The sequence below is a fragment of the Dermacentor silvarum genome, chromosome 2 (assembly GCF_013339745.2).
Source record: "Dermacentor silvarum isolate Dsil-2018 chromosome 2, BIME_Dsil_1.4, whole genome shotgun sequence".
NCBI lineage: Eukaryota > Metazoa > Arthropoda > Arachnida > Ixodida > Ixodidae > Dermacentor > Dermacentor silvarum.
Genome location: NC_051155.1, coordinates 23,341,095 through 23,367,046, shown reverse-complemented (window position 1 = coordinate 23,367,046; position 25,952 = coordinate 23,341,095). Strand labels below are relative to the sequence as shown.

General features: G+C 46.7%; 2 protein-coding genes across 4 annotated transcripts in view; one reads left to right on the top strand and one right to left on the bottom strand.

The window, feature by feature from the left end:
* The window catches only part of LOC119441360 (mitochondrial chaperone BCS1), an 86,992-nt gene extending 77,609 nt beyond the window's left edge, over positions 1-9,383 (top strand). For all 3 annotated transcript variants that reach the window (XM_049661184.1, XM_037705971.2, XM_049661185.1), the window contains one exon: positions 4,328-9,383. In XM_049661184.1, the coding sequence (XP_049517141.1) occupies positions 4,328-4,589 (262 nt within the window). In that variant the 3' untranslated portion in view covers positions 4,590-9,383. The remainder of the gene's footprint in view (positions 1-4,327) is intronic.
* LOC119441359 (uncharacterized protein K02A2.6) lies at positions 9,115-12,147 on the bottom strand. Its single transcript, XM_037705970.2, has one exon. The coding sequence runs from the start codon at positions 12,145-12,147 to the stop codon at positions 9,115-9,117; it is 3,033 nt and encodes a 1,010-aa protein (XP_037561898.2).
* Positions 12,148-25,952: the final 13,805 nt, after the last annotated feature.

Sequence of the window (25,952 nt, the reverse complement as noted above, 5' to 3'; positions counted from 1 at the left end):
GTAGGGACAGAGAAGCAAGAAAAGGCAAGGACGTTTATGGCTAAGTAGTTTCATAGAGTACTAATTTGTTACAGCCAGCATAAACAAAAGTAATTCGATGCACTGAAGTAAGCGAAATGTCCAATTACTTTTTAATGTGAGGGTTAATACAGATGCAGTAAGAATACAAAGTCTGCAACACTGGTTTGGTGTTGGTTTTTTTATTCAGGATAAAAATGATGCATCATTAAAATGAGAAAAAAAAACTTTAAATATTGCTTCGAAAACAAATTGGCAATACTGTTTATTCCCAGTCAAAGCGTTAAATATGCTGTTGTAGAACATTCATTACGATATCCAATTTGCACATTCGCTTTGCGTCTCGCAGCGGAAGTAACAGAACCTTGAAATGAGATAATTCATTGGGGAAAATGCGCATGAAAGCCCTAACCAACTGACTGCAACTAAATGGTCGCGCGTATAGCGGGACCTATTGACCATAGCATTTGTCCATCGTGGCATATTCTTTAAATTGTTCTGTCCGTAAAAGCATACCGCGATAAAACTGTGGCATTTTCGTATATCGCGAGTTGTCTCCAGAACCAGAAAATTGGGACGACATCCAAAGGCCATGCCTTCCCGTGAGGGACACCTGTAGTATTTACCAACTCGCGGTGCGTGTGAATAACGGAAAATCACGCAAAAGTACGTACTATCAGCACCCGAAGCCAACGTAAAAAACAGCGTCGCCAGATCAGCAACGTAGAGTGTCAACAAACGCATAGAAATCACAGAACCGAATCTGACCTAAGAGTTTTTAACTCCACTGTTCGCGTGTTGGTGCTGATGTTACATACCGATTGCGCAATCCAAGGGTCCACTCAATTAGTTACACAGTTCGAGGCTTGTTGAGCCAATATTTATAGACAAAAAAGCATCTATAAACGTTGCGTTGAGCGACCGCCCCCATTTTCCAAAACAGACCGCGAAATACCTCTCGGCGCAATTTCGACGGAAAATCGCAGCAATTGCTGCGACGCTGCGCCCAACCGGTTGGTCGCATCTGAAAATCGCAGAATTGGCCCTGCGACTGCGATTTTCGTCGCATGCGACGGAAATCGTGCTTCCGGTGCGAAAATCGCACTGCAAAATCGCACCATGTGAAACAGCCTTTAGTCATACTCGTGACTATGACTTCTACCAACATCCTGTAGTGCTTCCTTCACTTGTACCGACATCCGAACCCATTCCAGTAGTTTTTAAGTGCTAATGTTTTTTTGTTTTTTTTTGCTGAGTCATTGTCATTTTTGCTGAGTCATGCTCATGACTATGACTTCTACTAGCATCCTGTAGTGTTTGCTTCCCTTAGTACCCATGTCCGAACCCATTTCAGTGTTTTTTTGAGTGCTATATTTTCTTCGCTGAGTCATTGTCATTTTGCTGAGTCATGCTCATGACTATACTTCTACTAGCATCCTGTAGTGTTTCCTTCACTTAGTACCCACGTCCGAACCCATTTCAGTGGCTTTTGAGTGTTAATATTTTTTCACTGAGTCATTGTCATTTTTGCTGAGTCATGCTCATGACTATTTATTTTTACCATCGTCCTTTAGTGTTCCCTTCACTTAGTGCCCACGTCCAAACCCATTCCAGTGGTGTTTGAGTGTCAATCTTTTTTTGCTGAGTCATTGTCATTTTTGCTGAGTCATGCTCATGACTATTACTTCTGCCAGCACCCTGTAGTGTTTCCTTCACTTAGTACCCATGTCCAAACCCATTTGCGTGGTTTTTGAGTGTTAAACTTTTTTCGCTGGGTCATTGTCATGACCTAAATAACACGCATGTCTTGACATTTTCATTATGACCTATCGCTTATGTTCGTCATACACTCCTGTCATAATATATCAATTTTGGTACCTACCAAGTTAACAAAACGACCATGAGAGCAGACGTAGGCGGCTGTTTCATGACCTACATTACACGCATGTCATGAAATTCATGACGTGACATATCATTTATATTTGTCATATACTCTTGTCAAAGAATGCCAATTTTGGTACATAACTAGCTAACGAAACGACCATGAGAGCACAAAGTCGTAGGCGGCTAGGTAGATAGATACGGTCAAAGTAGCAAATGTTCGCCAAGAAATGCTTCGCATTTAAAAGCAGGGAAGACACTGATACGACCGGATCTGTTACAGGCATAGGTTGCGGTACAAGGTAGGTACAAGGTAAATCTGTACAAAAATGCCAGAATGAACACCATGTAAACAGAGTAACTGAAGCAGGCTAGGTGACTATTTGTCACCACCCCATTTCAAAAGGGGTGCCAATAAATAATAATAATAATCATCATCATCATCACCGTAGTGCCAGAGATGAGGCCGGCTTCAGTACATGCCTAAATCTTGATGTATTTTGGCGCACCAAAGAACAGCGGCACCCTAATCAAACAGCTGCTGAACAGGCCGCCGAAACCAAGCTGCGCCGATTGGAGGACCGCCACTTGCAGGAAGCAGACGCGTACTTCTAAAAGCACTTTGTCGACGATGAATATGTTGCGGCGTGTAGTGTCTGCGACTGGCTCATGGTACTGACCGTACTTTGTCAGGTGTCGCGGCCCGCGCACGTGGTGGTCCTCGAGTGAGCGTTTTCCCAAGAGGACGCAAGTTCCTTGGGGCTTTGCGCCACGTGCAGGGAGAAATGCTTCGCATTGACTTAGATAATAATCGAGGATGATTCCTGGTGTATTGTTTTTTTGTTAACCTCCGAGGTTCTGCCCTTTGATAGTACATTTTTTTTTTTCAAAGACCACATCAAGCTGCTGGTTATGACTTTGAAATGCCTATCATATGCCCCGCATCCCATTTTTATTCTTATGTAAGTTTTTTTCTCGTGATCAGAGTCTCTTGTGAGTAATTTGCCTAGATAAACATACTTGTTTGCAGATTCTAAACACTAACTATAGGCCATGAATTCTTGTTATCTTGCCAGGTTATTGAATATCACCTTCGATTTCTGCATATTATTCTTCAGCCCTACTCTTACACACTTGTGCACAAGTACGGCACCGATGTTCCTCTTGGACAGGAATAGCTCATGCGCTTGGGTCACATAAGAAAACGTCTTCTGAATACCACGGTGGTACAGCTACTTCCGATACAACCGGGTTGCCGTGCAGCTTGCAACACTTTAGCCGCCCCAACAATCAGGCATCTTCTATGCGAGTGCCCGAAGTACGCAGCCCTCCTACCGAAGCAATGGGGTCAACGGGCCAGCTTCGAGGAGGGGATCCGTCTGATCAGAGGATGCCGAAAGTGTCTTTGTTGCGTCTTTGTTGTGTAATCGGGCATCTTCTCCGTGGCATAATCTTGCGAACTAGCATTTCTCTATTAGCTGTTCCTGTCGCCATGCCGATTTCCCAACCACATTATTACCCCTGGATGGCTCAACGACCTACTACATTTTATTATTATGTATCGTAATCATCCTCAACGTTTCTTCGTGGCTGTAGTTAACATGGCGTCAGTCGAGCTTCACTTTTGATCAGGATGGTCTTTCATTCGTTGTTTCATTCTTTTATTGCACAATTGTATGGACACTCCAGGCGAATTTCTGCTCTTGGCGTCGCCATGATGTTCCGTGTAAAGTCCAAGTGTGATCAGATCGCGCGCCGTATGCTGTAAGTGCGAGCAAAGCATCCGAGGGGGAGCCAAGAAGGATGGTGGCTTGTGGGAGCGTTGTCTTCTCGTGCGTACGAGGAAGGAAGGCGAGCAAGGTGCTCGCCGCTCGCCGACTTTTCGCATGCGCAAGGGTGGGAGCGGTGAGATGACCGCGCGTTAGGAGGGGTGGGGGGGGAGGCGTGTGTAGAGTAGCACGCAATTCCACTTCTAGTAACTCTGGCTGCAGCTGCTCATGGTTCGGTTGAGCGCGGCCGCGCGTGCTTTGGAAGTAATCTGTGGTGGGTTCTAAGGCTAGCCGACCTTAGAAAGCTGATGGCTTCATGTGAGCTGTCTTCTCGTGCGCCTATTTTGCGTTGAAGCGAGAGGCAGCACGAATGGGAATTCGCTCACCGCTGGTGCCGCTTTTCATGCCAGCGTTCTGATAACGAGTGTCCGCGGTCATCGAGTGAGATGTGTTTTGATTTCCCTGTGTGTGCTTGATACCGTGCTTGTTAATTTAGTTAGTATGCGAATGTTTACAGCAGTTTATACATCTGATAAAACTGCTAACCTCATTGCGTATAGCTGTCTAATAATTTGCCATCGCAATCAGTGCTTCGCCTTTCGGATAAAACTGAGACTTCTCTCTCTAGTCCGTTCATTATATGCACTCCTGTTTCACAGGTTGGACCCCGCCCTCATCCGTCCTGGTCGCGTGGACGTGCGCGAGTTCGTGGGTCCTGCGAGCGACCATCAGCTGGCGGCGCTGTTCCGTCGCTTCTACCCGCAGGAAGGCGAGGCCGATGCCGGCGCCTTCGTCCAGGCCGTGCGGCAAGAGTTCGGAGAGATGCCCCTGAGCATGGCACTGGTGCAAGGTTACTTCCTCTTCCACAAGGATGAACCACGGTCGGCCATCCAAAACGTCGCACAGATGGCCAAGTTGTGACCACGGCGTGGCCCACTGGGCGTGCCACTTTAGTTGTAGCAGTATACATATGTGCAAATAACAATTTATGCTGGATGAAAGAGATGCAGAGTTATTTTGACTTCAGCCAACTGTAAAAGGCAGATGGGAGATGAAAGAAAGACCATGCCTATAATCGCTTCACATTTTGCTCTTTTGTCTGATTGTACAGTCGAGTCCCGCTACAACGAAAATCATGGGGCACGCTAAAAATTTCGTTGTGGCAGAACTTTGTTGACTCGAAATTGGTATGTATATACAGTACATGCGCCAAACGACAAAGCCGGGATCGAAACCAAAACTGTCGTCCGGGAAATCGCGACGGCGTGAGGGCAAAGGTTTAGACATATCGAAGGCAGTCGATAAAGTGTCAACTTCATGAGAGAATGCATTTCGTACCGCTGTTACAGCATTTTTCGTACATTGCAGCCGACGCCTAACCCAACGCGCGTGCCCGGCCGATCGCGAAACACTCATTTTGCGGCACATGCATCATTGCAATGAAGCGGTTTTAATTATCGCAATTTCACTGCATTTTTATGACAAAGTCGGTCAGTCTGGATTTCTTATGCTCCACGGCAAGCAAAGGCGTTATGCGAGTCTCACAGTCCGTTAAAAGAGCCATCACAATGTCATTGCCGTGGGTTCTGATAACTTTTCTGATGAGGTGAAAAGGATACTTTACTCTCAAAGCAGTCGCCGGAGTCAGTGTGTCTAGCGCAGTGGCGCACCGACGGGGGGGGGGGGGGGGGGGGTTCGGGGGTTTTAACCCCCCACCCCTTACTGCCGACCTTACCCCCTTTTTTTTAACTCCTTTTCTTTCCGTGCGCATTTGAGTACTGCAACTAAGATGTAAGATGCGCAATCGTCTGCGCACTCGCAAAAAGCGCATTTTTTGACAATTTACCATGAAGAAATTGAAATTAGTGCTGTTTAGATGGTATTGGCAAACTGTCAACCCCCCCCTGGCAGAGATCCTCGGTGCGCTACTGGTCTAGCGGATTGTCATTTTCCCCAGACGACGAGACGTTAGCATCTTGTTGACAACAGCGGCTGCGGCGCGGCTGCTCGGGCGCTATCTTGAAAGCAATCTGCGACGTGCACAAGTGAGCGCGCAGGCAGGCTTGATCTTCGAAGCGATCTGCGATGTGGGCAAAGTGCAACTAGTGCCAGTAGAGCCGTGTGCACTGTGCTTTCTACGTTTAGTTCGCGGTGAAGCAAGAGACGGCACGGAGGTCAATTCGCTCGCTGCTATTGCCGCGCCTACTCACTCCAATGTGTTGACACCGAGTTTCCGTGGTCATCGAGCGAGATGTGTTCATGTTTACCTGTGCGTGCGTGACACCATGCTCATTAATTTAGTTAGCGAATGTTTACAAGTTTCTATGGCCAATAAAACTACTATCCTTAGTTCGTATAGTTGTCTACTAATCTGCTATCACAATCGGAGCTTCGCCTTTCAGGCGAAACTGCGAGATTTTTTGCTTCCGCTTTCTGCCTCGGCGATCACATGTGCCTTCTCCTCGACAGAGAGGAACTTACACTTCTTCGTTGGTATAGCCATTTCGACCGGACACAGACCACAGAAAATGGCAGCTATTGCGGTGATCCCCTGCAGTCCCGCGCAGGCGTGTGATGACCACCCGTGGCTGTGGATTGCAGTGGCTTAAATCGGTACTTTGACATTGATTTCGTTCGTGAAAACTTCGTTCAAGTGGACGTACGATTGTCACAGCTTTGGAAGGGCCTTCTTAATTTATTACTAAGCAGTTTCAATTTCAATTCAGTCCCAGTTTCGTTCTCGAAAAGTTTGTTGAAGCGGAAATACCGAGTAAAACGCCTTCGTTATGAAGGGACTATTGTTGTATTACTTTCTATGAGCAGCTGATGGGGAATTGGAAAATTTTCGTTGTAGCGGCAATTTCATTGTAGCGGAATTTGTTATATTCAGCCGTAGTAGTAATCGATTTTAGAGTAATACAATAGTAAATAGGAATTTTATTAGCGGTCTGTGAATAGTACTTTGCGAGACCAAATCAAATAGTGTAGAAACGAATCAAATCGAATATTGTTCATAGTTTTCGAATAATGAACTGCCATTCTCACCATTGATCTTCATGTCCAAGCGTATTGGCAATGATAGCAAGTTTCTTTCATTACACTGTGCATTTTGAACATTGGTTTGTAAAAAACAGGAATGACATTACGAGCAAACAAGCACTTTATTCGCATAGTCGGGACTCATTGATCAATATAAGTGCGAATGATAGCAGTTTAACCTAAAAAGTGTGGCTCCATTAGTGGCAGCGTCCTCCATTATGTAACTCCTCGAGTTTTATGTGTACTATGGCTGCCAAGATGAAATTTATCGCATAGTTGGCAATTTGAATTTTGAAAAAAAATTTGTATTTACAGATACATTCGATTCAAAGACTGGATCGCATATTATATTATTAGATTCTTTCTAAAGTTTCGAAGATTCGCTCAGCCTAAGAAGTAAATATACTGCGGTCGTTAGCATGCAATCGGCTTTTGCATGCTAATGACCGCAGTATGTTTACTTCTTAGGTTTGATATAGTTATTTTCGTTATTATCACTATCGGAAACAACAATTCAGGCAAGAGAAAAACAATGCACTTAGCATATTAGTTTTTGCTCATTCTGGAAGAAGACAATGAATGCAAGTTAAGTTTCCATTTGCGGAGCTGCCTTTCCATAAATAATAAAGTTTTCATCTACTGATGCCACCTATTAGAGGCCAGCTTTTCAGCAATAAAAAGGCATGTTCTCATCGCCTCTAAAGACTGCATAAAATAAATGTGCATATAACGAACTCACAATAAACATACTACCAAGATCATTCATCTGTCCCAAAAATAGCTGCAGTTTGTTCTACAGGGACTGCTATATGTCACCACATGAACCTTTGGTCGTGCCGAAGTGATCGCTAGGAGTTCACATTATGCCATAAACCAGGGGCGATAGAAAAGATGACAAGCAAATTGTTTAGTATGCACCATTGTAACCAGAAAAGCCAAGCAGGGAAGTATATGACATATACGGAGGCATATTTATTTATTTATTTTGTTTACAATACTGCTAGCACCAGGGGGAGTCATTGCAGAGTGGGTAGCAAACAATGATTACATCATGACAAGTCTCTCAAACAGAGAGCAGTAAAAAAATCACATCGTGATTACATATATACAAATATGTATACATACATAAAAATAAGAGGAAGAATGTGTACAAAGGACCGTAATGAATTTTTCGAAATTTTCGCTGTCTTCTGTTTCAACTGCGTGTGAGTGTAAGTCATTCGACTCTGTTATTGTTTGCTGGAGGAAAGAATACTGAAACACATAATTTTTTGGGAGCTGGAATGGGACTATTGAAAGACTGTGCTAGTAGCATAACCTGCAGAAAAATGCACATAGTTAGATGTGTCACTCTTTAAGTGCCCTTGAATGATTTTAAACTTAAAGAGTAATTGTGGAATTTTATTCCTCTCCAAGGTGTTTTTTAGACCAGCTTATGCCACCACTCTACAAACCGATACCCTGCCAAGTGATTGAAAATAAATCTCAACGCTTTATTTTGAACTCTTTCTAATCTTTTGATATTAACTAACCTCAGTAAAAGGGTCCCAAGTAATATTAGCGCACTCAAGAATGGGTAAAATAAGTCTTATATACTGTAAGCTTTGTTTCCCATGAAGAATTGTGAAGGGAAAGTTTCATGTAATGGTAGTTTACACATTGCCTGGTTAGTGATTTGGGTTATGTGATTGTTCAAATGCAGATTATTGCAAATATGAGGACCTAGATATTTGTAATGCTCGATACATGATAGTATGTTTCCATCCAGTAGGTAGTCCAATAGCAGGACACTCGCCTTATTTGTTACAGACATGACAGCACTTAATGTTTACGGACATTTTCCATATGGTGCACCACTGAAACAGTTGGTGAAGTTCTGTGTTTAGTTGACGCTGATCCTCAGTTGAATTAACGGTGTATAATACACATTCATCTGCGTAAAGTCTGATTTTAAGATTATGTCCATCAACAATGTCATTTATGTATAGAAGGAACAATAACGGGCCTAGCACCTAATCTTGAGGAATGCCTGAAACAGTTGGAAGCAAATCTGAAGAGACTTTATTAAAAGTGACATATTTGTTATGTCGGCCGGACGGTGCGGCCGAACGGATGCACCACACCACACATCGTAGCCCAGACGAACGGGAGCCCTTTATTCAAGGATGTCTGTCCTATATATACATACTATATCGAGTGTGGCGCCACATCTTGGCGTCTACAGATAATCGCAGATGAGTGGCGGCACCTGGTGCTATTGCACGACACTACATCTTTCCCTCCCGGGAAGAAACGTATGAATCATTAGAAAGTCCAGTCCGCACAAAGCAATCACAATTGCAGTCACTGTCTGTACACAGAAATCACAAAACAGTCACTATCTGTGTGAACACTCACTGCTGTCAAATCACTGCACGTAATCTTGGAAGCGCACTGGAGGTCTGCGATTTCTCCTTGGCCGGTCAGGCGGTGGCTCGGCATCGAGTCCATTGCCTTCTACCGGTACACTGCACTCCACCGTGCGAGAGCCTGAAGCCAGGGTATGCGGTTGCGAACCTTGCGGCTGTGGTGGGCTCGGCGGCACGGGTAGTGGTACAGGGCGTGAGGGAGACGCAAGTTGATCAGCGGAACTCGCTTCCTGCGTTTGATGCGGACCAGCAGGCGTAGTGATCCAAGTCTTCGATGGTACATCTCTCCTGTGACAGTCTGTCAACGGGGGCATGTCGTGCGCGCCAGAGATGTCTATGTTAGTTCCTTGCTCTGGCGATGCCTCTTTTGGTACCGCTGACAGCTGCGAAGCGTTCCAGGTTCGACCGTCTTCCAGACAGAAAGACCAGCGGCCGATTCTTTTGAGGATTTTCAATGGTGGTCCATAACTTGGAGTGCCCTTTGGTCCGGGAATTGGTTTTTTCACTCGTACGTAGGTGCCCACTTGGAACTTGGGGACCCTAGCAGCTCGCCGTTGATCAGCGTAGGCCTTGCTCTTCCGTTGATGCTCTGCGACTCTTTTCCTGAGCACGCTCATCTCCCGCGATGGATTTGTGCTGAAGTCGGCCGTAGGCTGACCAATTACATCCAGCGATGTTCTCATGTGTCGGCCATGTAGAAGAACGGCCGGTGAGAGACCGGTGGTGCTGTGAGGGGTGGCTCTGTATACTCCCAAGTATTCAGTCACAGTTGCCTTCACTGGGCGCTGCTCCAGCAGGGCCAGTTGAATGTACGACTTCAGTACCCGATTAAATCTTTCCACTAGACCATTTGCCTGTGGGTGGTATACGGCAGAAAAGATGTGCCTGATTCCACGGTCTTCAAGGAAGGATTCAAATTCCCTCGATGTGAACTGTCTGCCGTGGTCAGACACTATCTCTGTCGGGTAACCCTCACGTGCGAAGAGTGAGAGTAGAAACTTCGTCACCGTGCGGGAGGTAACATCAGCACAAAAAGCCACTTCTGGCCATTTTGAGAAATAGTCAACTACTGAAATGACGAATCTGCAGTCTGTAGGTGCACGCTCGAAGGGACCAACAATGTCAATAGCTATCTTGTCCCAAGGTTTGTCAGGAAGAGGGATTGGCTGCAGTGGTGTGGGCGAGTTCTTGGCACTTTTGTCCGCGCTCTGACAAATGGCACAACTGCGGATAGTTGTTTCAACGTGTTTGTCTAACCCTGGCCACCAATACTTCTCTCGTAGGCGTTGTTTGGTTTTCACGATACCAGGGTGTGATTCGTGAGCCAGCTGGACAAAAGTGGCTGTGAGCTTGGCGGGGACTACGATGCGCTCAGTACGCAAGAGTATGCCATCAACCACTGTCAACTCCTTTCGGACTTCATAGTAGGGAGTCAGGTTAAGTGCCAGGTTTTTGCGTGGCGGCCACGATGTCTGTACGTAACGGGCAACGTCTTGGAGAGTGCTATCCTCCGCGGTTGCATGCTTCAGTTCATCGTGATGTACACACATTACCAGAGACACTATTTCTTCTTCTGACTCGGGGCCACCTTCAGTGTCTGGAAGAGGTAGCCGGGACAAGGCATCAGCTACCTTGTTGTGCTCACCACGCCTGTACTGCATCGTGAAGTTGTACCGCAGTAACCGTGCAGTCCATCTTGCTATGCGGAGTGGTCGCTGTCCTGTGCCTTGAGAAGAAAGCAGGGCTACTAGAGCTTGGTGATCCGTTTGCAGAGTAACTGGACGACCCCATAGGTACACATGCCATTTCTCTAGAGCCCACAAGCAAGCTAGAGCCTCACGTTCACCAGTCGAGTACTTCCGTTCTGCTTCCGTCAATGTTCGTGACGCGAATGCCACAGTTCGAATGTGCCGACCATCAACTTGTTGCAGTACCGCACCTAAACCATATGCGGATGCATCGGTGGCCACAATGACGGGAAGTGCTGGATCGAACATTTGTAGTACCCTGTGGGAGGCTAGGAGGTTCTTTACTCTTGTAAGACTGTTCTCAGCAGCAGTGTCCCAGATAAAAGGAGTGTCCTTACGAAGAAGTCTGCGCATGGGCTCCACTTCCTCTGCTAGGCGTGGAACAAATCTAGCATAGTATTCTACTAGTCCCAGGAACGACCGGAGCTTGCCAGCATCTGTAGGGGTGGCAGCGTGAACAATGGCGTCAACTTTGGTCTGAAGGGGTGCTACTCCTTCGGCGCTAACGCGGTGACCAAGAAACGAGAGTTCGGATGTGTTGAAAACACATTTGTCATTTAGCTTGAGCCCAGCGTGTGAAATTCGTTGCAGGACTTCCTCTAAGTTCCGCATGTGCTCTTTCTCCGACTTGCCGAAGATGATGACGTCGTCCAGGTAGCAGAGAACGCCTTTGCATCCCTGTAGAATTGACGTCATGAGTTGCTGGAATGCTGCTGGTGCTGAGGCTAGGCCGAAACATACTCTCTTAAATCGAAAAAGGCCATCGTGCGTTATGAACGCTGTAATATCTCTACTGTCTGGATGAAGCAGAACCTGGTAGTATGCGGAGGCCAAATCCAACTTAGAAAAGTAACGGGCACCGTTCAGGGCATGCAGCAACTCTTCTGTGTGTGGCAGGGGAAAGCTGTCGACCACCACAGCTTTGTTAGCTTCGCGGAGGTCCACGCAGATGCGAATGCTGCCATCTTTCTTGCGAGCTGCAACAATAGGGGAAACCCACTCTGACGCATTTACGCATTCAATGACATCAGCAGAAAGTAGGTTCCTCAGTTCGTCGCTGACTGCTTCTCGCACTGAAAGTGGTAGGCGTCTGAGCTTCTGCGTGACAGGAGCTACCGACTGTTTGAGCTTGACCCGATGCTGGACACCTTTGGCAAGTCCTAGCTCTGGTGAAAACAAGTGTTCGAACTTGGCCCATAATGAAGTAGGCATACCAAACTTGGGTGGACCCAGTGGTGGCTTCGTGGTGGGCGGAGACAACTTGTTTGTGTTCTGCGAATGCATTTCGGGGCGTAGGATTTTGGGGCCTTTTGTGTCGACGTTCGGTTCAACGGCCATATTAAGGCAGCGCAATTCTGTGCCTACAATCTGGAGACCAAGAGCTTTTACAGCATCAACACCCAGGAGTGATGTTCCACCTGGTGTAACGTGAAACGTTACTACAGCCGTTTCTGATTTGTACGTTACGAGGGCGGTGAACTGGCCATGCACAGGAATTTTCCGACGTGAAAAATCCAGCAACGTTATTTGCGACTTTTTCAGCTCAACTTGGTCTCTGAACCGGCTCCTAAAGTTATGTTCTCCCATTATCGACACAGCTGAGCCAGTGTCCACTAAGAATGTTATGACGCACGGGCGTGATGCCAGAGCAACAGGTTGAACCCCGACATCAACGTAGACGCCCGTACGCTTCTCAGCGTGAACAGTAAAAATATTCACGACACTCTCAGCGTCTTCCTCTGAAACGATTTCGGCAACTCGAGCCGGGCGTCTTCCACGTCCGCGACGCGAATTTCGGCAGTACTGTTGAAAGTGGCCTCGGCGGCCGCACGCGAAGCAGGCTCGACCGCGGGCTGCACAGGCTGACGGCTGGCAGTTTTGTGCGCCGCAGTTGCCGCACACGTTTGTGTTTACGGAGTACGGGACGACGGCGCTAGCAATCTCCGGCGCAGGCGGACGAACGAAGCCGGAGCGCGAAGAGCTAGGCGTACTACGTCGGTCGGTACTGCTGGACTGGCGTACATGTCTGCGACGGCCTGTCGGGTTGCGTCCGCGGTTATGTTGTGGTACTACTCGATCCACAGGGGCTGTTCCGAGAGCTTCGGATTCGCGCTGCACTTGCTCGCGAAGAAGCGCTATCTCCACGGCGCGGTCAAACGTGAGCGCGTCACCCTCGAGCAATAGCCGCTCCCGTAGGCGCGGGCATGTGACCCCGGCGACGAACTGGTCGCACAGATTTGTATCCGCTTGCGCGGCAAAGTTGCATGACGAAGCCAGTTCGCGAAGCGCAAGAGCAAACTCCGATATCGGCTCACCGTGCAGTTGACGACGGTCACGGAAGCGATGTCGCTCGACGCGTACGTTGCAAGTAGCGGAAAAGTGTCGAGCCAGGGCTTGAACAGCTGCGTCGTACTCGTCCGGTGGCTGTGCGAGCTCGGCATCGGCTTGTTTGATCTCTGTCGTTCCAACTGCAGCGGTGGTTGCAGAAGGCGTAACCGTCTGAAGGGGGGCGGTTCCCGCACTCGGATGCGCGGGCGGGTGGTCTGGGGCGTTCGATGGTGGTTGCGGTGGCAGGGCGTCGAAAATTCGTTGTCCTTCAGGTCCGAGGCAGTGCAGAAGGAGGGCTCGGCGGCGGGCCGCCGATAGCTCAGACGCTCCAGAGGCGAGCGTGAAGTTTTCAAACAGGCGCAGCCATCGCGGCCAGGGGATGGCGGGCGTGCCTGGTGAAACGAGGAACGGCGGCGGCGGCGAAATTCCGGGTAGCATCCTCGTCGCCAGTTTGTTATGTCGGCCGGACGGTGCGGCCGAACGGATGCACCACACCACACATCGTAGCCCAGACGAACGGGAGCCCTTTATTCAAGGATGTCTGTCCTATATATACATACTATATCGAGTGTGGCGCCACATCTTGGCGTCTACAGATAATCGCAGATGAGTGGCGGCACCTGGTGCTATTGCACGACACTACAATATTGATACATAGATGTTAAGTAAGACTGGATCAAATTACAAGTCATATTGATTTTTAAAATGTATGGTAGTTAAAGAAGTAGTTTTGGGTGTGACAGCTTATCAAATGCCTTGGCAAAATGCATAAATATAGCATCAACTTGACAACAGCTATTTATCGCTAAAGCATCATCATGAATTACCTGAATTAGCTGTGTAACCATGGGAAAATCATACCTGAACCCGTGCTGTTTGGTGATACGACTGTCTTAATGTCCAAGAATTCACTTACGTGCTTCTATATGATGTGTTCCAGTACTTTGCAACATGTACAAGTCGGAGGTGCCGGCCTGTAGTTAGTTATCTGATGTTTGCCACCTTGTTTATGTAGAGCAGGGGTTCTCAAGTACAGTCATCCCACGGAACCCTGCTAAGCTCCATAAAGTGCCAAGGAACCCCCCCCCCCAACCCCAAACTAACCGAATGTCGAGTTATCGAGGGTATCAAGAAAACAATAAACAAATACTTCACTACGTCATCACGCTTCTATTTACTCAATGAATCGTCAAATCTTGTTTCTATTTAGTACAAGACCAGTGCGGAAGCTGAAATTCTCTTCATCTCATGACTGATTAGCGCTAGCAGCGGCGAAGGCCTCGCAACATCCTTCGCGGCGCGCGTTTTCATCTGAGACGCGCTTTGCACACCAACGGGCGCACATCTCGATTATTTTTTCGCCACTCAGCTGCTCGCCAACAAATTGTCCGTCCATCGCGATGTAGCTGGTGCTTTTTATCTTCGACAGCTTTGCACTGAATCAAAGCGAAACTACTGCTTGCCGCAACCGCTGCGAACGAAACCGCGGCCGCTATCGACGATCATGGACGGCGACTTTACGGTTCAGAAGGCAGGCGGCTGACGCACGCACAAAGTCGAAACGAAACTACCGTTCGCTGCAAGAAGTGCGGACGAAACTGCGGCCGGTCGCTATCGACGCTGCCATGGGAGGCGACTGCGCAGTTGTGAAGGCACGCAGCCGACGCGCGCATCGAGTGAAAACGAAACTACTATTTGCCGCAACCGCGGCGGACGAAACTGCGGTGGTTATCGACGCGATTACAGATAGCGACTACGCACTTACTGAGGCACGCGGCTAGCCGCCGACGCGGTGTTGCGCGCGGCGATAAACGCAAGAATAAAGGCTTTAAAGGTTAGGCACGAAGCGCTTCGGCGTTGCTGTCAGTCACGTGCCGCTTACGATCGCCGCTGAGGACCACGGCGATGCGGACTACGCCGATTCGTTTTGGTTGGATGCTACGCCGTTATTGCTCTTCTGCGGCGCGCATTTGCGGCGCTCCGCACATGTTTTTTCCTCCAACGTATACGTCACTATCGGCACCGACCCTATCTACAAATAGGAGAAACGCGCATGGTGGTAAGCTACGGCCTCCGAGATTCAAGTGTGAAAGCTTAGGCGCGCTGCCCGTTCTCAGAGGTTGGGTGGCTAAAAGCTGCTTGCGTATTATTGCGCAGTTCGCGCGTTGCTGTTACGCACTGTGATGTGCTTTTTGACACTCGGGCATGGGTAATGGAGGTTCTTTCGATCAAGCGCACCTCGTGTTCGCCGTTTAAGACACTTGTCGAGAGCGAGACCAGGGAAAATTTATCAGTGGCTCGCGGAACCCCGAGCAGGGGCCTGCGGAACCCGTATGTTCTGCCCAACCCACTTTGAGAACCCATGATGTAGAGGCTTTACTTTTGACTCTTTCCGGTCACTGGTAAAAGACTACTAGAATGCGATTCATTAAAATTATTACAAGACATATAGAATACCTTTCCTTGTACCGCTTTCAAAATACATTAGGTATTTTATCCGGACCTGGACATTTCTTGTTTCACAAGCCTAAAAGTAAATTAAATATCCCAGCTTCCGATACGCCCAAGTTTTCAGTAGGAGGCAGATCCTTAAAACTGTCATAGAGAGGTTAAGTTTTCGCTGTCGGTTATAAACACTGATCTAAAATGTTCGTTAAATGCATTGGCAATTACAATCGCATCAGAAGTACAAGCAGTAAAGGTATCAGTGTTAAGACAGGATGGGTTTTATAAATCTCCACAAGTTTGCTGGAGACTCTATAATCATTTAGCTAACGCAGACATTATAAAAATTGTATTTTTCTTCTCGCGTCTTATTAAGTTCATGAGACATGTTTGCAATCTGACTTTGTCTGATCGTGCTATGGCGATGTGTTCTCGGCAGTTTTCTTGAACGTTTGACTTCTCTTTTTAGGTGAATGGTATCTCTTGTTAACCTAGGATTGGACATGTTAATTTTTAGTTCTAAGTGGTACAAATAGTTTTAAAATACTTCTAAATGGAACTGTATTCTTAAACTTCAACCACAGAGAATCGACATCATATGTACCAACACTGCGAAAACAATTCGTTGTCAGAAGAATTTAATCTGCCCAATACAGATACATAATCAGCTTTTGAGAAGTCACGAATATGTGTAACCTTCAGTTTTTTACTTTCAAAGAAGAGAACTGCACAAATACTGCTTTGTGATTCGATATCTCATCAACCACATCACTTTCAATGATGGGATGTTACTTCACACAAAAACAAGGTCAAGAATAAGCCTGACCGTGTATGCGTGTGCATTCTGAACTAGTTCTCTTAGGTCAAAATAAAACGCAATGTCAATCATCGTTATTGACAACATTGTTATTACTGGTTCTGAAAGTACTCCAGTCAATGCCTGGCAAATTAAAATCGCCACAAAAGATCAGTTTAGTGTTGTGCGACGTAATAGAAGCCATAAATGTTTTCAGTCCTTCCACCACTCCCACAAATTCACCTGGTTTTCTGTACACCACTCCTATTACTGTATATTGGCTTTTGAAAAACAACTTACAAAACGTGGGCTCAACTCCAGGTGGCTGAGCAAAGCATACAGCTTTAAGGCCTGCCTGAAACGCAGGGCTACGCCCCCACCCCTAGAATTCCTATTGCGCCTCTGTACAGCTAACTGGGGAGGCATAAATTCATGGTCAAAGACACCATCATAGAGCCATGTTTCGGTGAGCGCAATAACATCAGGCTTGTGGATTGAAGTGCTCCAAGTCAGGGGTTCTCAAGCACGTTCGTTCTAAGGAACCCTGCTAAACTCCATGAAGTGCCAAGGACCCCCCCCCCCCCCCACATCCCTCAGATTAACTGAATGAAATTGTCCTAATTAACCGAATGTCGAATTATTGAGGGTGTATAAAGAAAACAAACGAATGCTTACTACGTCAACACGCTTTTATTTACTGAATGAATCGGCAAATCTTGTTGCTATTTTGCAAAATCGCAGTGCAGAAGCTGAAATTCTCATCATCTCATGAATTAGCGCTAGCAGCGGCGAAGACCTCGCGACACCTTCGCAGCTGCGGCGTGCGTCTTCATCTGAGAATCGCGTTTCACTACCGCTCGAACATCCCGATTATTTTTTAGCCAGTGAGCTGGTCGCCAACAAATTGTCCGTCCATCGTAGTGTAGCTGGTGCTCTTCATCTTCGACAGCTTTTTTATTTATTTTTATTTATTTATTTAGGCATACTGTTGGCCCGGAGGCCGTTACAGGGGTGGGGTACAGCACAGAAAATTAAAATATATATATATATAATAACATAATGTGCATTATACACAATGCACGCAAAGTATACATCAAATACTGTCTTTTTGAGCATAGATTCATAAAACACAAGGGCACTAACAAGAGTACAAATACAACAGCAATATACAGAGACAATGGACACAGTATTTTTATATCCAACATAATGTAAAAAATCTTGTTTAGGACATGATTTGCTTCAGCTTGTTTTCAAATTGTGTTACGGTGTCACTTTGAATAATGGTTGTTGGTAGTCTGTTCCATTGATTTATTGTTCGGGGGAAAAAAGAATTCGCGTATGCATTAATGTGCAGTTGAGATATCCGGAAATTCTGTTCATGTGTACCTCTTGAGGCTCTGCCTCTTTGTGGCACTAAGTAGTGAGTAGCATTTATGTTAAAATGATGTTTCCAAAGTAAGAGAAGAAACTTAAGTCTGGCTACATGGCGTCGTTCGGCTAAGGGGGATAATTTAAGTAAGTGCAACATTCCTGTAACAGAATCAGTTTGCGAGTAAGGAGACAATATAAATCGAGCAGCTCTTCGTTGGACTCTTTCAATCATGTTGATCAATCCTGTTTCATAAGGATCCCATACAATACTGGCATATTCCAGTATCGGTCTTACGAGATATAGGTAGGCAGTTAACTTAGCGTCTTTCGAAGCAAGCTTGAGCTTCCTACGCAAAAACCAGAGTTTCATTTCTGCTATCGAACAAATGTTTTTAAAATGTTCCTTCCAACTCAGGTTTTTGGAAATAGTTACGCCTAAATATTTGAGGCTATCAACTGCGGCAAGTGTGAAAGTACCCAGGGTGTAGTTAAAATCAACAACATGTTTTGTCTTATTTGTGACACGAAATACAACACTTTTATCTCTGTTAATTTTCATTTTTGAAATTTCGCACCACTCTTCAACCACTTGGAGAGCGTCATTAAGAATTTTTGAATCGTCCTGGCTCTTTATTTCTTTATAACGCAGGCAATCATCTGCGAAAAGTCGCACCCTTATATCTTTGTTAATACATTGAGCAATATCATTAACATAAACAAGAAACAAGACTGGACCCAATACAGACCCTTGTGGGACACCCGATGTGACGTCTAGTAATTCTGATTTAGAGCCATTAATTTCTACGTACTGAGTTCTGCCTGTTAGGTATGCACGAATCCATTGTGTTATATTGTAGTTTATGCCAAGATGAACCAGCTTATCAATTAGCTCTGAATGAGGGACTCTGTCGAAGGCCTTGGACATGTCAAGACAAATACAGTCAATTTGCCCTTTGTTGTTCAAGGCCCGCGCAAAATCATCAACTGTTTCTACCAGCTGCGTTACTGTCGAAAGATTTCACCTAAAACCATGTTGATTGGGATATAGAAGTTTTTTGTCTTCCAGGTAGGTGTATATTGATTTCGATATTACATGCTCAAGAAGTTTACAGCATAGACAAGATAAGAAAATGGGGAAGTAATTTTCAATTTTTTGCCGGTCTCCAGATTTGAAAATTGGAACAACCTTGGCCACTAACCAGTCATTTGGGACGCATTTTTGTTCAAGTGATGCTTTAAAAATGATCGTAAGATAGTGTCCAATCCATTCCGCATATCTACGTAAAAAAGCATTTGGTATATCGTCAGGACCATTAGATTTTTTTACATTAATGTTTAGAAGGAGGGAAAAGACGCCTTCGTACGTTATGTTTGCGTCCGGCATTTCCGAGGAATGATGAGCAGGCATCTGTTTTTGCGACGCATCACCGTCCGACCGCGGAGAAAAAAACGGATTGCTTTGCACCGAGTCAAAGCGAAACTAATGCTTGCCGCAACCGCTGCGAACAGAACTGCGGCCGCTATCGACGCGATCATGGGCGCTGACCTTGCGGATCTGAAGGCAGGCGGCCGACATACCCACCAAGTCAAAACGAAACCACAGTTTGCTGCAACAAGTGCGGACGAAACCGCAGTCATGGTTGGCGACTAAGCACTTATGAAGGCACGTGGCTGACCGCCAACGCGGTGTTACGCGCGGCGATTAACGCAAGAATAAAGGCTTTAAGGGCATAATTAGGCACGAAGTGTTCCGGCGTTGCTGTCAGTCACGTATCACGTACGATTGCCGCTGAGGACCATTGCACCGTTTTTGCTCTTCTGTGGCGCGCACTTGTGGTGCTCCGCACATTTTTTAGATGCGAAGCAGCTTATGGTGGGGGCTTTGTTCGTCCCTGCCTCTGTGCCACGGCGCCCCACACCCCCACAGCGCATGCACGTTTCCTCCCCCTCTATCTCCTCTCCTACCTTCCCCCCTTTCTCTCCTCTACGGAGTGGGGCACACGACAGGTGGTGCGACAGCTGCATACTCCACTGGGGCGCCACGGTAGTTCCGCGGTATGAAAATGACGGAGCGCGCGCACCTCATTCTCTCTAAAGCCCCTTGATGTTAGAAAGTAGCGACACGCTTTGATCTACGCCGCAACGCCCTCGCTGGCGTGGTCAACTTCCTCTTTTTCTCCCCCTCTTTCGCGGAGGTAGCGCATCCGCCACGCTGAATGGTGGCGGCGCGCGAGACTACCCCGTCAGGTGACCCTGACGTCACGAAAACGGCGCGAACTTGCTTTCGCGCGCCTTTAGTTTCTCCCGCTCGCCATGAGCAGTCCAAGTGGTGGTCGCCCTGCCGCTCCGAACGTGTGTTTCCCAAGTTTTATTGCGATAGCAATTATATGGACACTTCAACCGGATTTCTGCCGTCGCCGTCGCCATGAGGTTCTGTATAGATAAAATCTTCACCGCGCGCCGTATGCCCGAGCGGAAGCGTGCGGGGACGCGCGCTATCACGGAGAGCGAACGCACTCAATCTCCCACGCGCAAGCAACGAAGCGGGAAGCCAGCGCCGGAGGGAGCGGGAGGGGGGGAGGCACTCCTACTCTACCAACAACCGCGCTCGTCGCTCGACCGCACGGTCTCTTATCTCTCCCACGCGCAAGCAAGGAAGCGGGAAGCCAGCGCCGGAGGGAGCGGGGGGGGGGGGGGGGGGCGCACTTCTCCTCTGCCAACAACCGCGCTCGTCGCTCGCCGCACCGTCTCTTATCTCCACACGGCTCTGACCTTTATGCACTGTGCATTCGCCGCTCAGTTTCTGTTGCAGCGATAGACCGCACGTACAGTCGAGTGCAAAATATTAGAGACCACGGGAGCGGCGACCAAACTGCGTGGCTGCGCCTTCTGACGGCTGCGCGCCGAAGTTCGAGAGCGCGTACTGCGCACGCGCGTCCTTTCTTATCTGCCAGCCTGCTTGTTCGCTCGCTTCAACCGCGCGCGCACCGGAACGCGTGAGAGAACGCAAGGTGTCACTTCTGCAGTCGCCGTCGAATCGGCCGAGTGATGATATCGTTATATTGTGACGAAAACACTTCATTTTCACTGGCAGCGCTCGGAGCGCGCCACTCTCTGCGCCTTGCTTGTTGACACACCGCGGCGCGAAAAACATGCTTCGCGTCACTTTTTCTAACATTGAGTTTTGTGATAAGGTTAGAAAGCAGCGATGTCTTTTGCGCTCCACTTCCTAAAACTTAAACATGATGCAATTGTTTGTGGTACTCGGTCCAAATATCATCTGCCCAGACACATGCGTGAAATTACCGAATAGCGAGCAGCTGGAGAGAAGAGCCATGGAGAAGAACAGGGAATCATCGCAGATTTGTTCTCGGAACCAGTAAACCGGCGATTACGATAATTCCTAATGCGAAATTTGAGCGCACCTCTATACGTGTTTTCATTTTGCGATATATTGGATGTCCCGGACAATCTGCCTCATGCGGCGTATTGCAAACAATCGAAGTGTGGCGCGACTGCCTCGAATAATTTGGAGATTGCGAGGGCCAGCGCGTGGGTGACGCGTGGGTGCGATTCAGACCTACTGTCACCAAGTGACCTCCCAGACGACGTGCGCTACTCTGCCCATACCTACTTCACCGTAGCCTCATGCGCTTTCCTCCTCGCGTTTTTCATTACCCCGCAGTGTACCGCGTTCTCTCTTTCATAGTTCGCTCGGTTACACCGCCGGAAAACGCCGACGCCAACGCTGGTAGCAGCAACGGGCGCCTAAGAGCTGTGCTCTGAAAAAAGTGGATGATGGAGATGCAAGGCGGTTTAGCGCTTTCAATAAATGGTCAGATATCCATCGGCGGCAATGACTTGCGTCACACGGAGCGGCTTAATTTACCGCATTGAATCGTTGAGACCTGTTCCATCGAACCATTAAGAGAGGTTTACAAGCATCATTGTGTTTTTCGCTTGCCTTGTTCTGTAACATAGCGTACCAAATTCCATGTGAACACAATTCAATTCGAAGTGCCATGTAAAAACAAAACAAATTTTAAAAACGCCTTATACTCAATATATTGCGACATTCCGTGTTGCGGTACAAAGCATGTCTGGCGTTTCACAGCCCCGTAGCTGAGCGGGATGGTGATCTTTATTCTTCTCAATAAACTACGCATTGCATTGAAGTCAAGCCGACAGATTGGACACTCGGTACTTGCCCGCGTGCCTTCGACGCAGCCGCAGTAGCATTCGGTTTGCAATTTTATGTTTGGCTTCGTAGTTTTTTGTGTGCAGTAATGAAAAGCGATAGCTCGGAATAGATGTGACCATGACAGAGCTTATCACCTGCACAGGCTACCTGTAGCTATTGGACAATCTCGTTTGTCGAAAGAGTATAAGAATGAGTGCTTAAAGACGCCGTTTTGTCTTCTTCAAGAATGTCGCCACGGATTCCACTCGATGAGAGGAGGCGCATAGTTGATTTAAGCATCCAAGGCTTTTCGCAACGGGTCATCTTCCGGCTCCTTGAAAGGTCAAGAAATGCGGTGAGCCGTGTCATCCAAGCCTATCGCAAAGAAAGGCGAATCGTAGATAGACAGCGCAGCGGAAGGCCTAGGTGTATGGAAGATGAGGTCGACAGATTAATTATTGCAACTGTAGTAGCTGATCCATTTATATCAGCAAAAGGCATAAGAGACGCCCTGCAGCTGAACATCTCCGTTTGGACCATCCGCAGAAGATTGGTCGAAGCAGGGCTTATGAACTGCGTCGCGGCCCAGAAGCCCCACCTCATGGATAGGCAAAGGACCCTGCGACTGCAGTTTGCGCGGGCTGTGCAAACATGGACGCCAGCTGAATGGGAACAAGTCGTGTTCAGCGATGAATCTACGTTCTCAAGCCGCTGGGACCAAAAACGGCGAGTTTGGCGCCCAATGAACTGCAGGTAAGAAAATTTGCAGTTTGTTTACATTTTATACAGTGCCATTACTATTGCAGTTTTTGCTATAGAACTCGTACTTAGATTTAGTTGCACGTTGAAGAACCCCAGGCGGTAAAACTTTATCCTGAGTCGCCCACTACCGCGTGACTGATAACAACATTGTCGTTTTAGTACGTAAAACCCCAGAACTTAATTATTTTAATTGGTTCATAGAATGACGATTACCTGCACCTCCTTTACTTTTGTGCGACGTTTCTTCGTGAACACCTCTCGTCAAAACTTCAGCACTCAAGCCTCTCCCAGTGAACCACAAATATCCATTGGATGTACCACAAAAGACCAAATATCCAAGACATTTAACGACGTCCAGTTTACATCTATAGTATGTTCGACTAGTACGTGGCAGTCAAGGGTCATCCAGAGGACGTCGAATGTCCTTATGATTTGGACATCTCTTGCACATTCAAAGCTCTCGTGCATTGATCGTACATTGTGCGTTATGAGTCGATGCACGCACTATGCCGCAGAAATACAAGCAAATTGTCTCTAATGCCTGACAATGGGAAGCTAGGAGAGCAAAAGCATTAAATTAATTATTTTGCAATTTAGCACGACCTTTGCACGCACTGCTGGAGCTCTAGTAACGTTGCTGCCGGACACCGCGCGCAAAAGCCAATACTTTCGCCATTTTTTCGCTATGCTTTCGGTCTCGGTTACGCCATTTTCTTTCTCATACAAAGATACTTTATCTTTATTTTTCAGTTATATATATTAGTACATTGTTGAAAATACGTAACCTTTAACTTGCTGATGTATTACGACAGTTCATTAAAAAAAAAAAAAAGCTTGAACTCGCAATAGCTTTGACTTCACATCGCCACTGATATCAATTCAGCAACACGCGCCTCGATGCATGTGCGCAGCAATTGTCCGGGCGCGAGCAGCATGTGCTTTATTTGTGTCTTTTCGACTTTTGTGCGGTTGACCATGGCCCAAGTACGTATATACTAGGCAGAACTGTACAGTTGCGTGCTTAAATTTAGAGCTGTGCTTCTGACTGCTATTTGTGGTACGTTTGTTCGCCTTGCGGAGCGCTTACGGGAATGTTCTGGAGGCAATGTTTTGATGGTTAATTTTCGCACATGTTTGTATCACTTGGTTTCCTGCGTTCCTCTTCAAGTGTCAGGGATATTTCTCATTTGCAATGCCTATCTCTAAGTCTCTGGCAGCATTATGTTATTGGCCCTTTTGTGATCTGAGAAGCTGCCTGGCCAAGTTGCCTATCAAGATAAACATTCCATCTCTGGATTCTGCTTGCGTGGAACTTATTTTACCATATATTTTTCAATGCAGCTAGAAAGTACTGGCTTTCTATCTTGAATCCGGTGGCCCCAGAAGCAGGTGCTGGCAAGCAGGCCATGCACTTTTGGTCATTAATTAGTATGTGATACTACCTCTTACTAATCAGTTTTATTCTTTTAAATTATAATTGTGGCACTGTGCCTACTAGTAATTTGTGCCGACTCGTTACTTGTGTTTTAATAAAGTTTAATTTTCAAGAATCTGTGTTTGATTACGTGTTTTTTTTTTTTTAGATCCGCGTTTAACCTGTTTGTATACAGCGAGAACATGTAATGAATAAGTTCATACATGTGCGTGGCTGGGGGCCGATCATTTTTGTAATAAAGCTTTATAAGTTGTATAAATAAAAAAGTAACATTGGTATGACATTGTGAGTTTCACTGGTGTGCTTTACCTAGTGCTTACTGAACTCACTATTTTTCATTTATCCATTGCAGGATTTGTAATGATGCATAATGATCAAAATGCGGATTTACGGTTTTCTTAGCACAGTTTTCGCATTTGATGAGCGCTAGAACTATATATAAAAGTTGACAGTCACTTTAGCGAACACTGAAGAGGATGAAGGCAGAAGCCTGCGCACTCACGAAGCATTCATTAAATTATTTGTCATTCGCATGCGTTGTTACTTCTATTGTTTTCTCCTAACAAAGTTGTGGGCTCGATTGCCTTAATTACCTGTGCCTTAATTAACTTCGTTATAATTAACACCAACGGTTGCTGGCTCTACTCCCACCAAAGGTCGAGGGTTTGAGTGCCTTAATTGTATCTTAATTAACATTGTCTTAACACCAAAAGTCGTGGGTTCGACTTCCACCAAAGTTCGAGTGCCTTAATTAACTCTGCCGTAATTAACTTGCCTAAAGTAACTTCGCTCTAATGAACACCCAAGGTTCGACTCTACCTTCACTATGTCAATTGAATCCAACTTGGAGATAATTTGGAGATGTGGCCGGTTGGCCCATATCTCCAAGTGGTTTCGACTCCCAACAAAGGCCGTGGGTTAGAGTGCCTCAATTAACTCTATCTTAATGAACTGTGCCTTAATTCGCTTCGACCTAATTAACACCAAAGGTCGAAGGTTCAATCCCCAATTTTGGTGCCATTGAATTTTGGTGCTGCGACGCTGGACATCGAATTTTTCGACCATTGAGCCATCTAAGGATTTCACCTTAAGTGTTGCAGTTTATATTTTCACATTCACACGTTTACACGTTAACAAAACATTTCAAGCAAACTCACCAGCTACATGCCGACAATGGGGTAACTGTGCCATTAGTGTGCCTCAGCAGATGTACCATCGAGGACAAATTAAATGCGAACAGCGGAGTGTGTGGCGGAAGCATAACTAAAGGTATACTGTGCATGTCGTCGGCCAGTCATTGTGCACGTGCGTGGGGATGTAGTTCTCGAGGAAGAGTGCAGCGCTGCTCGCCCTATTGCGATAAACGTCACCCGTATTTTGTCCGAAAGTTTTCTCATCTCTCCTCGGGCAGTGCCATACCCACCTGGCAGTACAGTGTTATGGTGACTAGCACCATCACTACATCTGTAGCGTGATATAGCTGGCATGCACCCAGCTTGCTAACGTGCATTGCTTTGCTTTTGTTACCATCAAAGCTGCCAGTGTCTAATCGTAATTTGAATAGCACGAAAAATGTATTGCATTGGATGCGCAACAACAGTGCTAGCCACCTTAAAAGTAATCACAGATAGGAATGGCACTGCAATGGCGGGGTGAGAATACAAGCTTCCAAAAAAACACAGGTGACGTAATACGCACTAGGACAAGCAGCCCCGCACTCCGCATCGAAACCACATGCATGTGTACAATCATCGCTGGCCGACGCCACACAC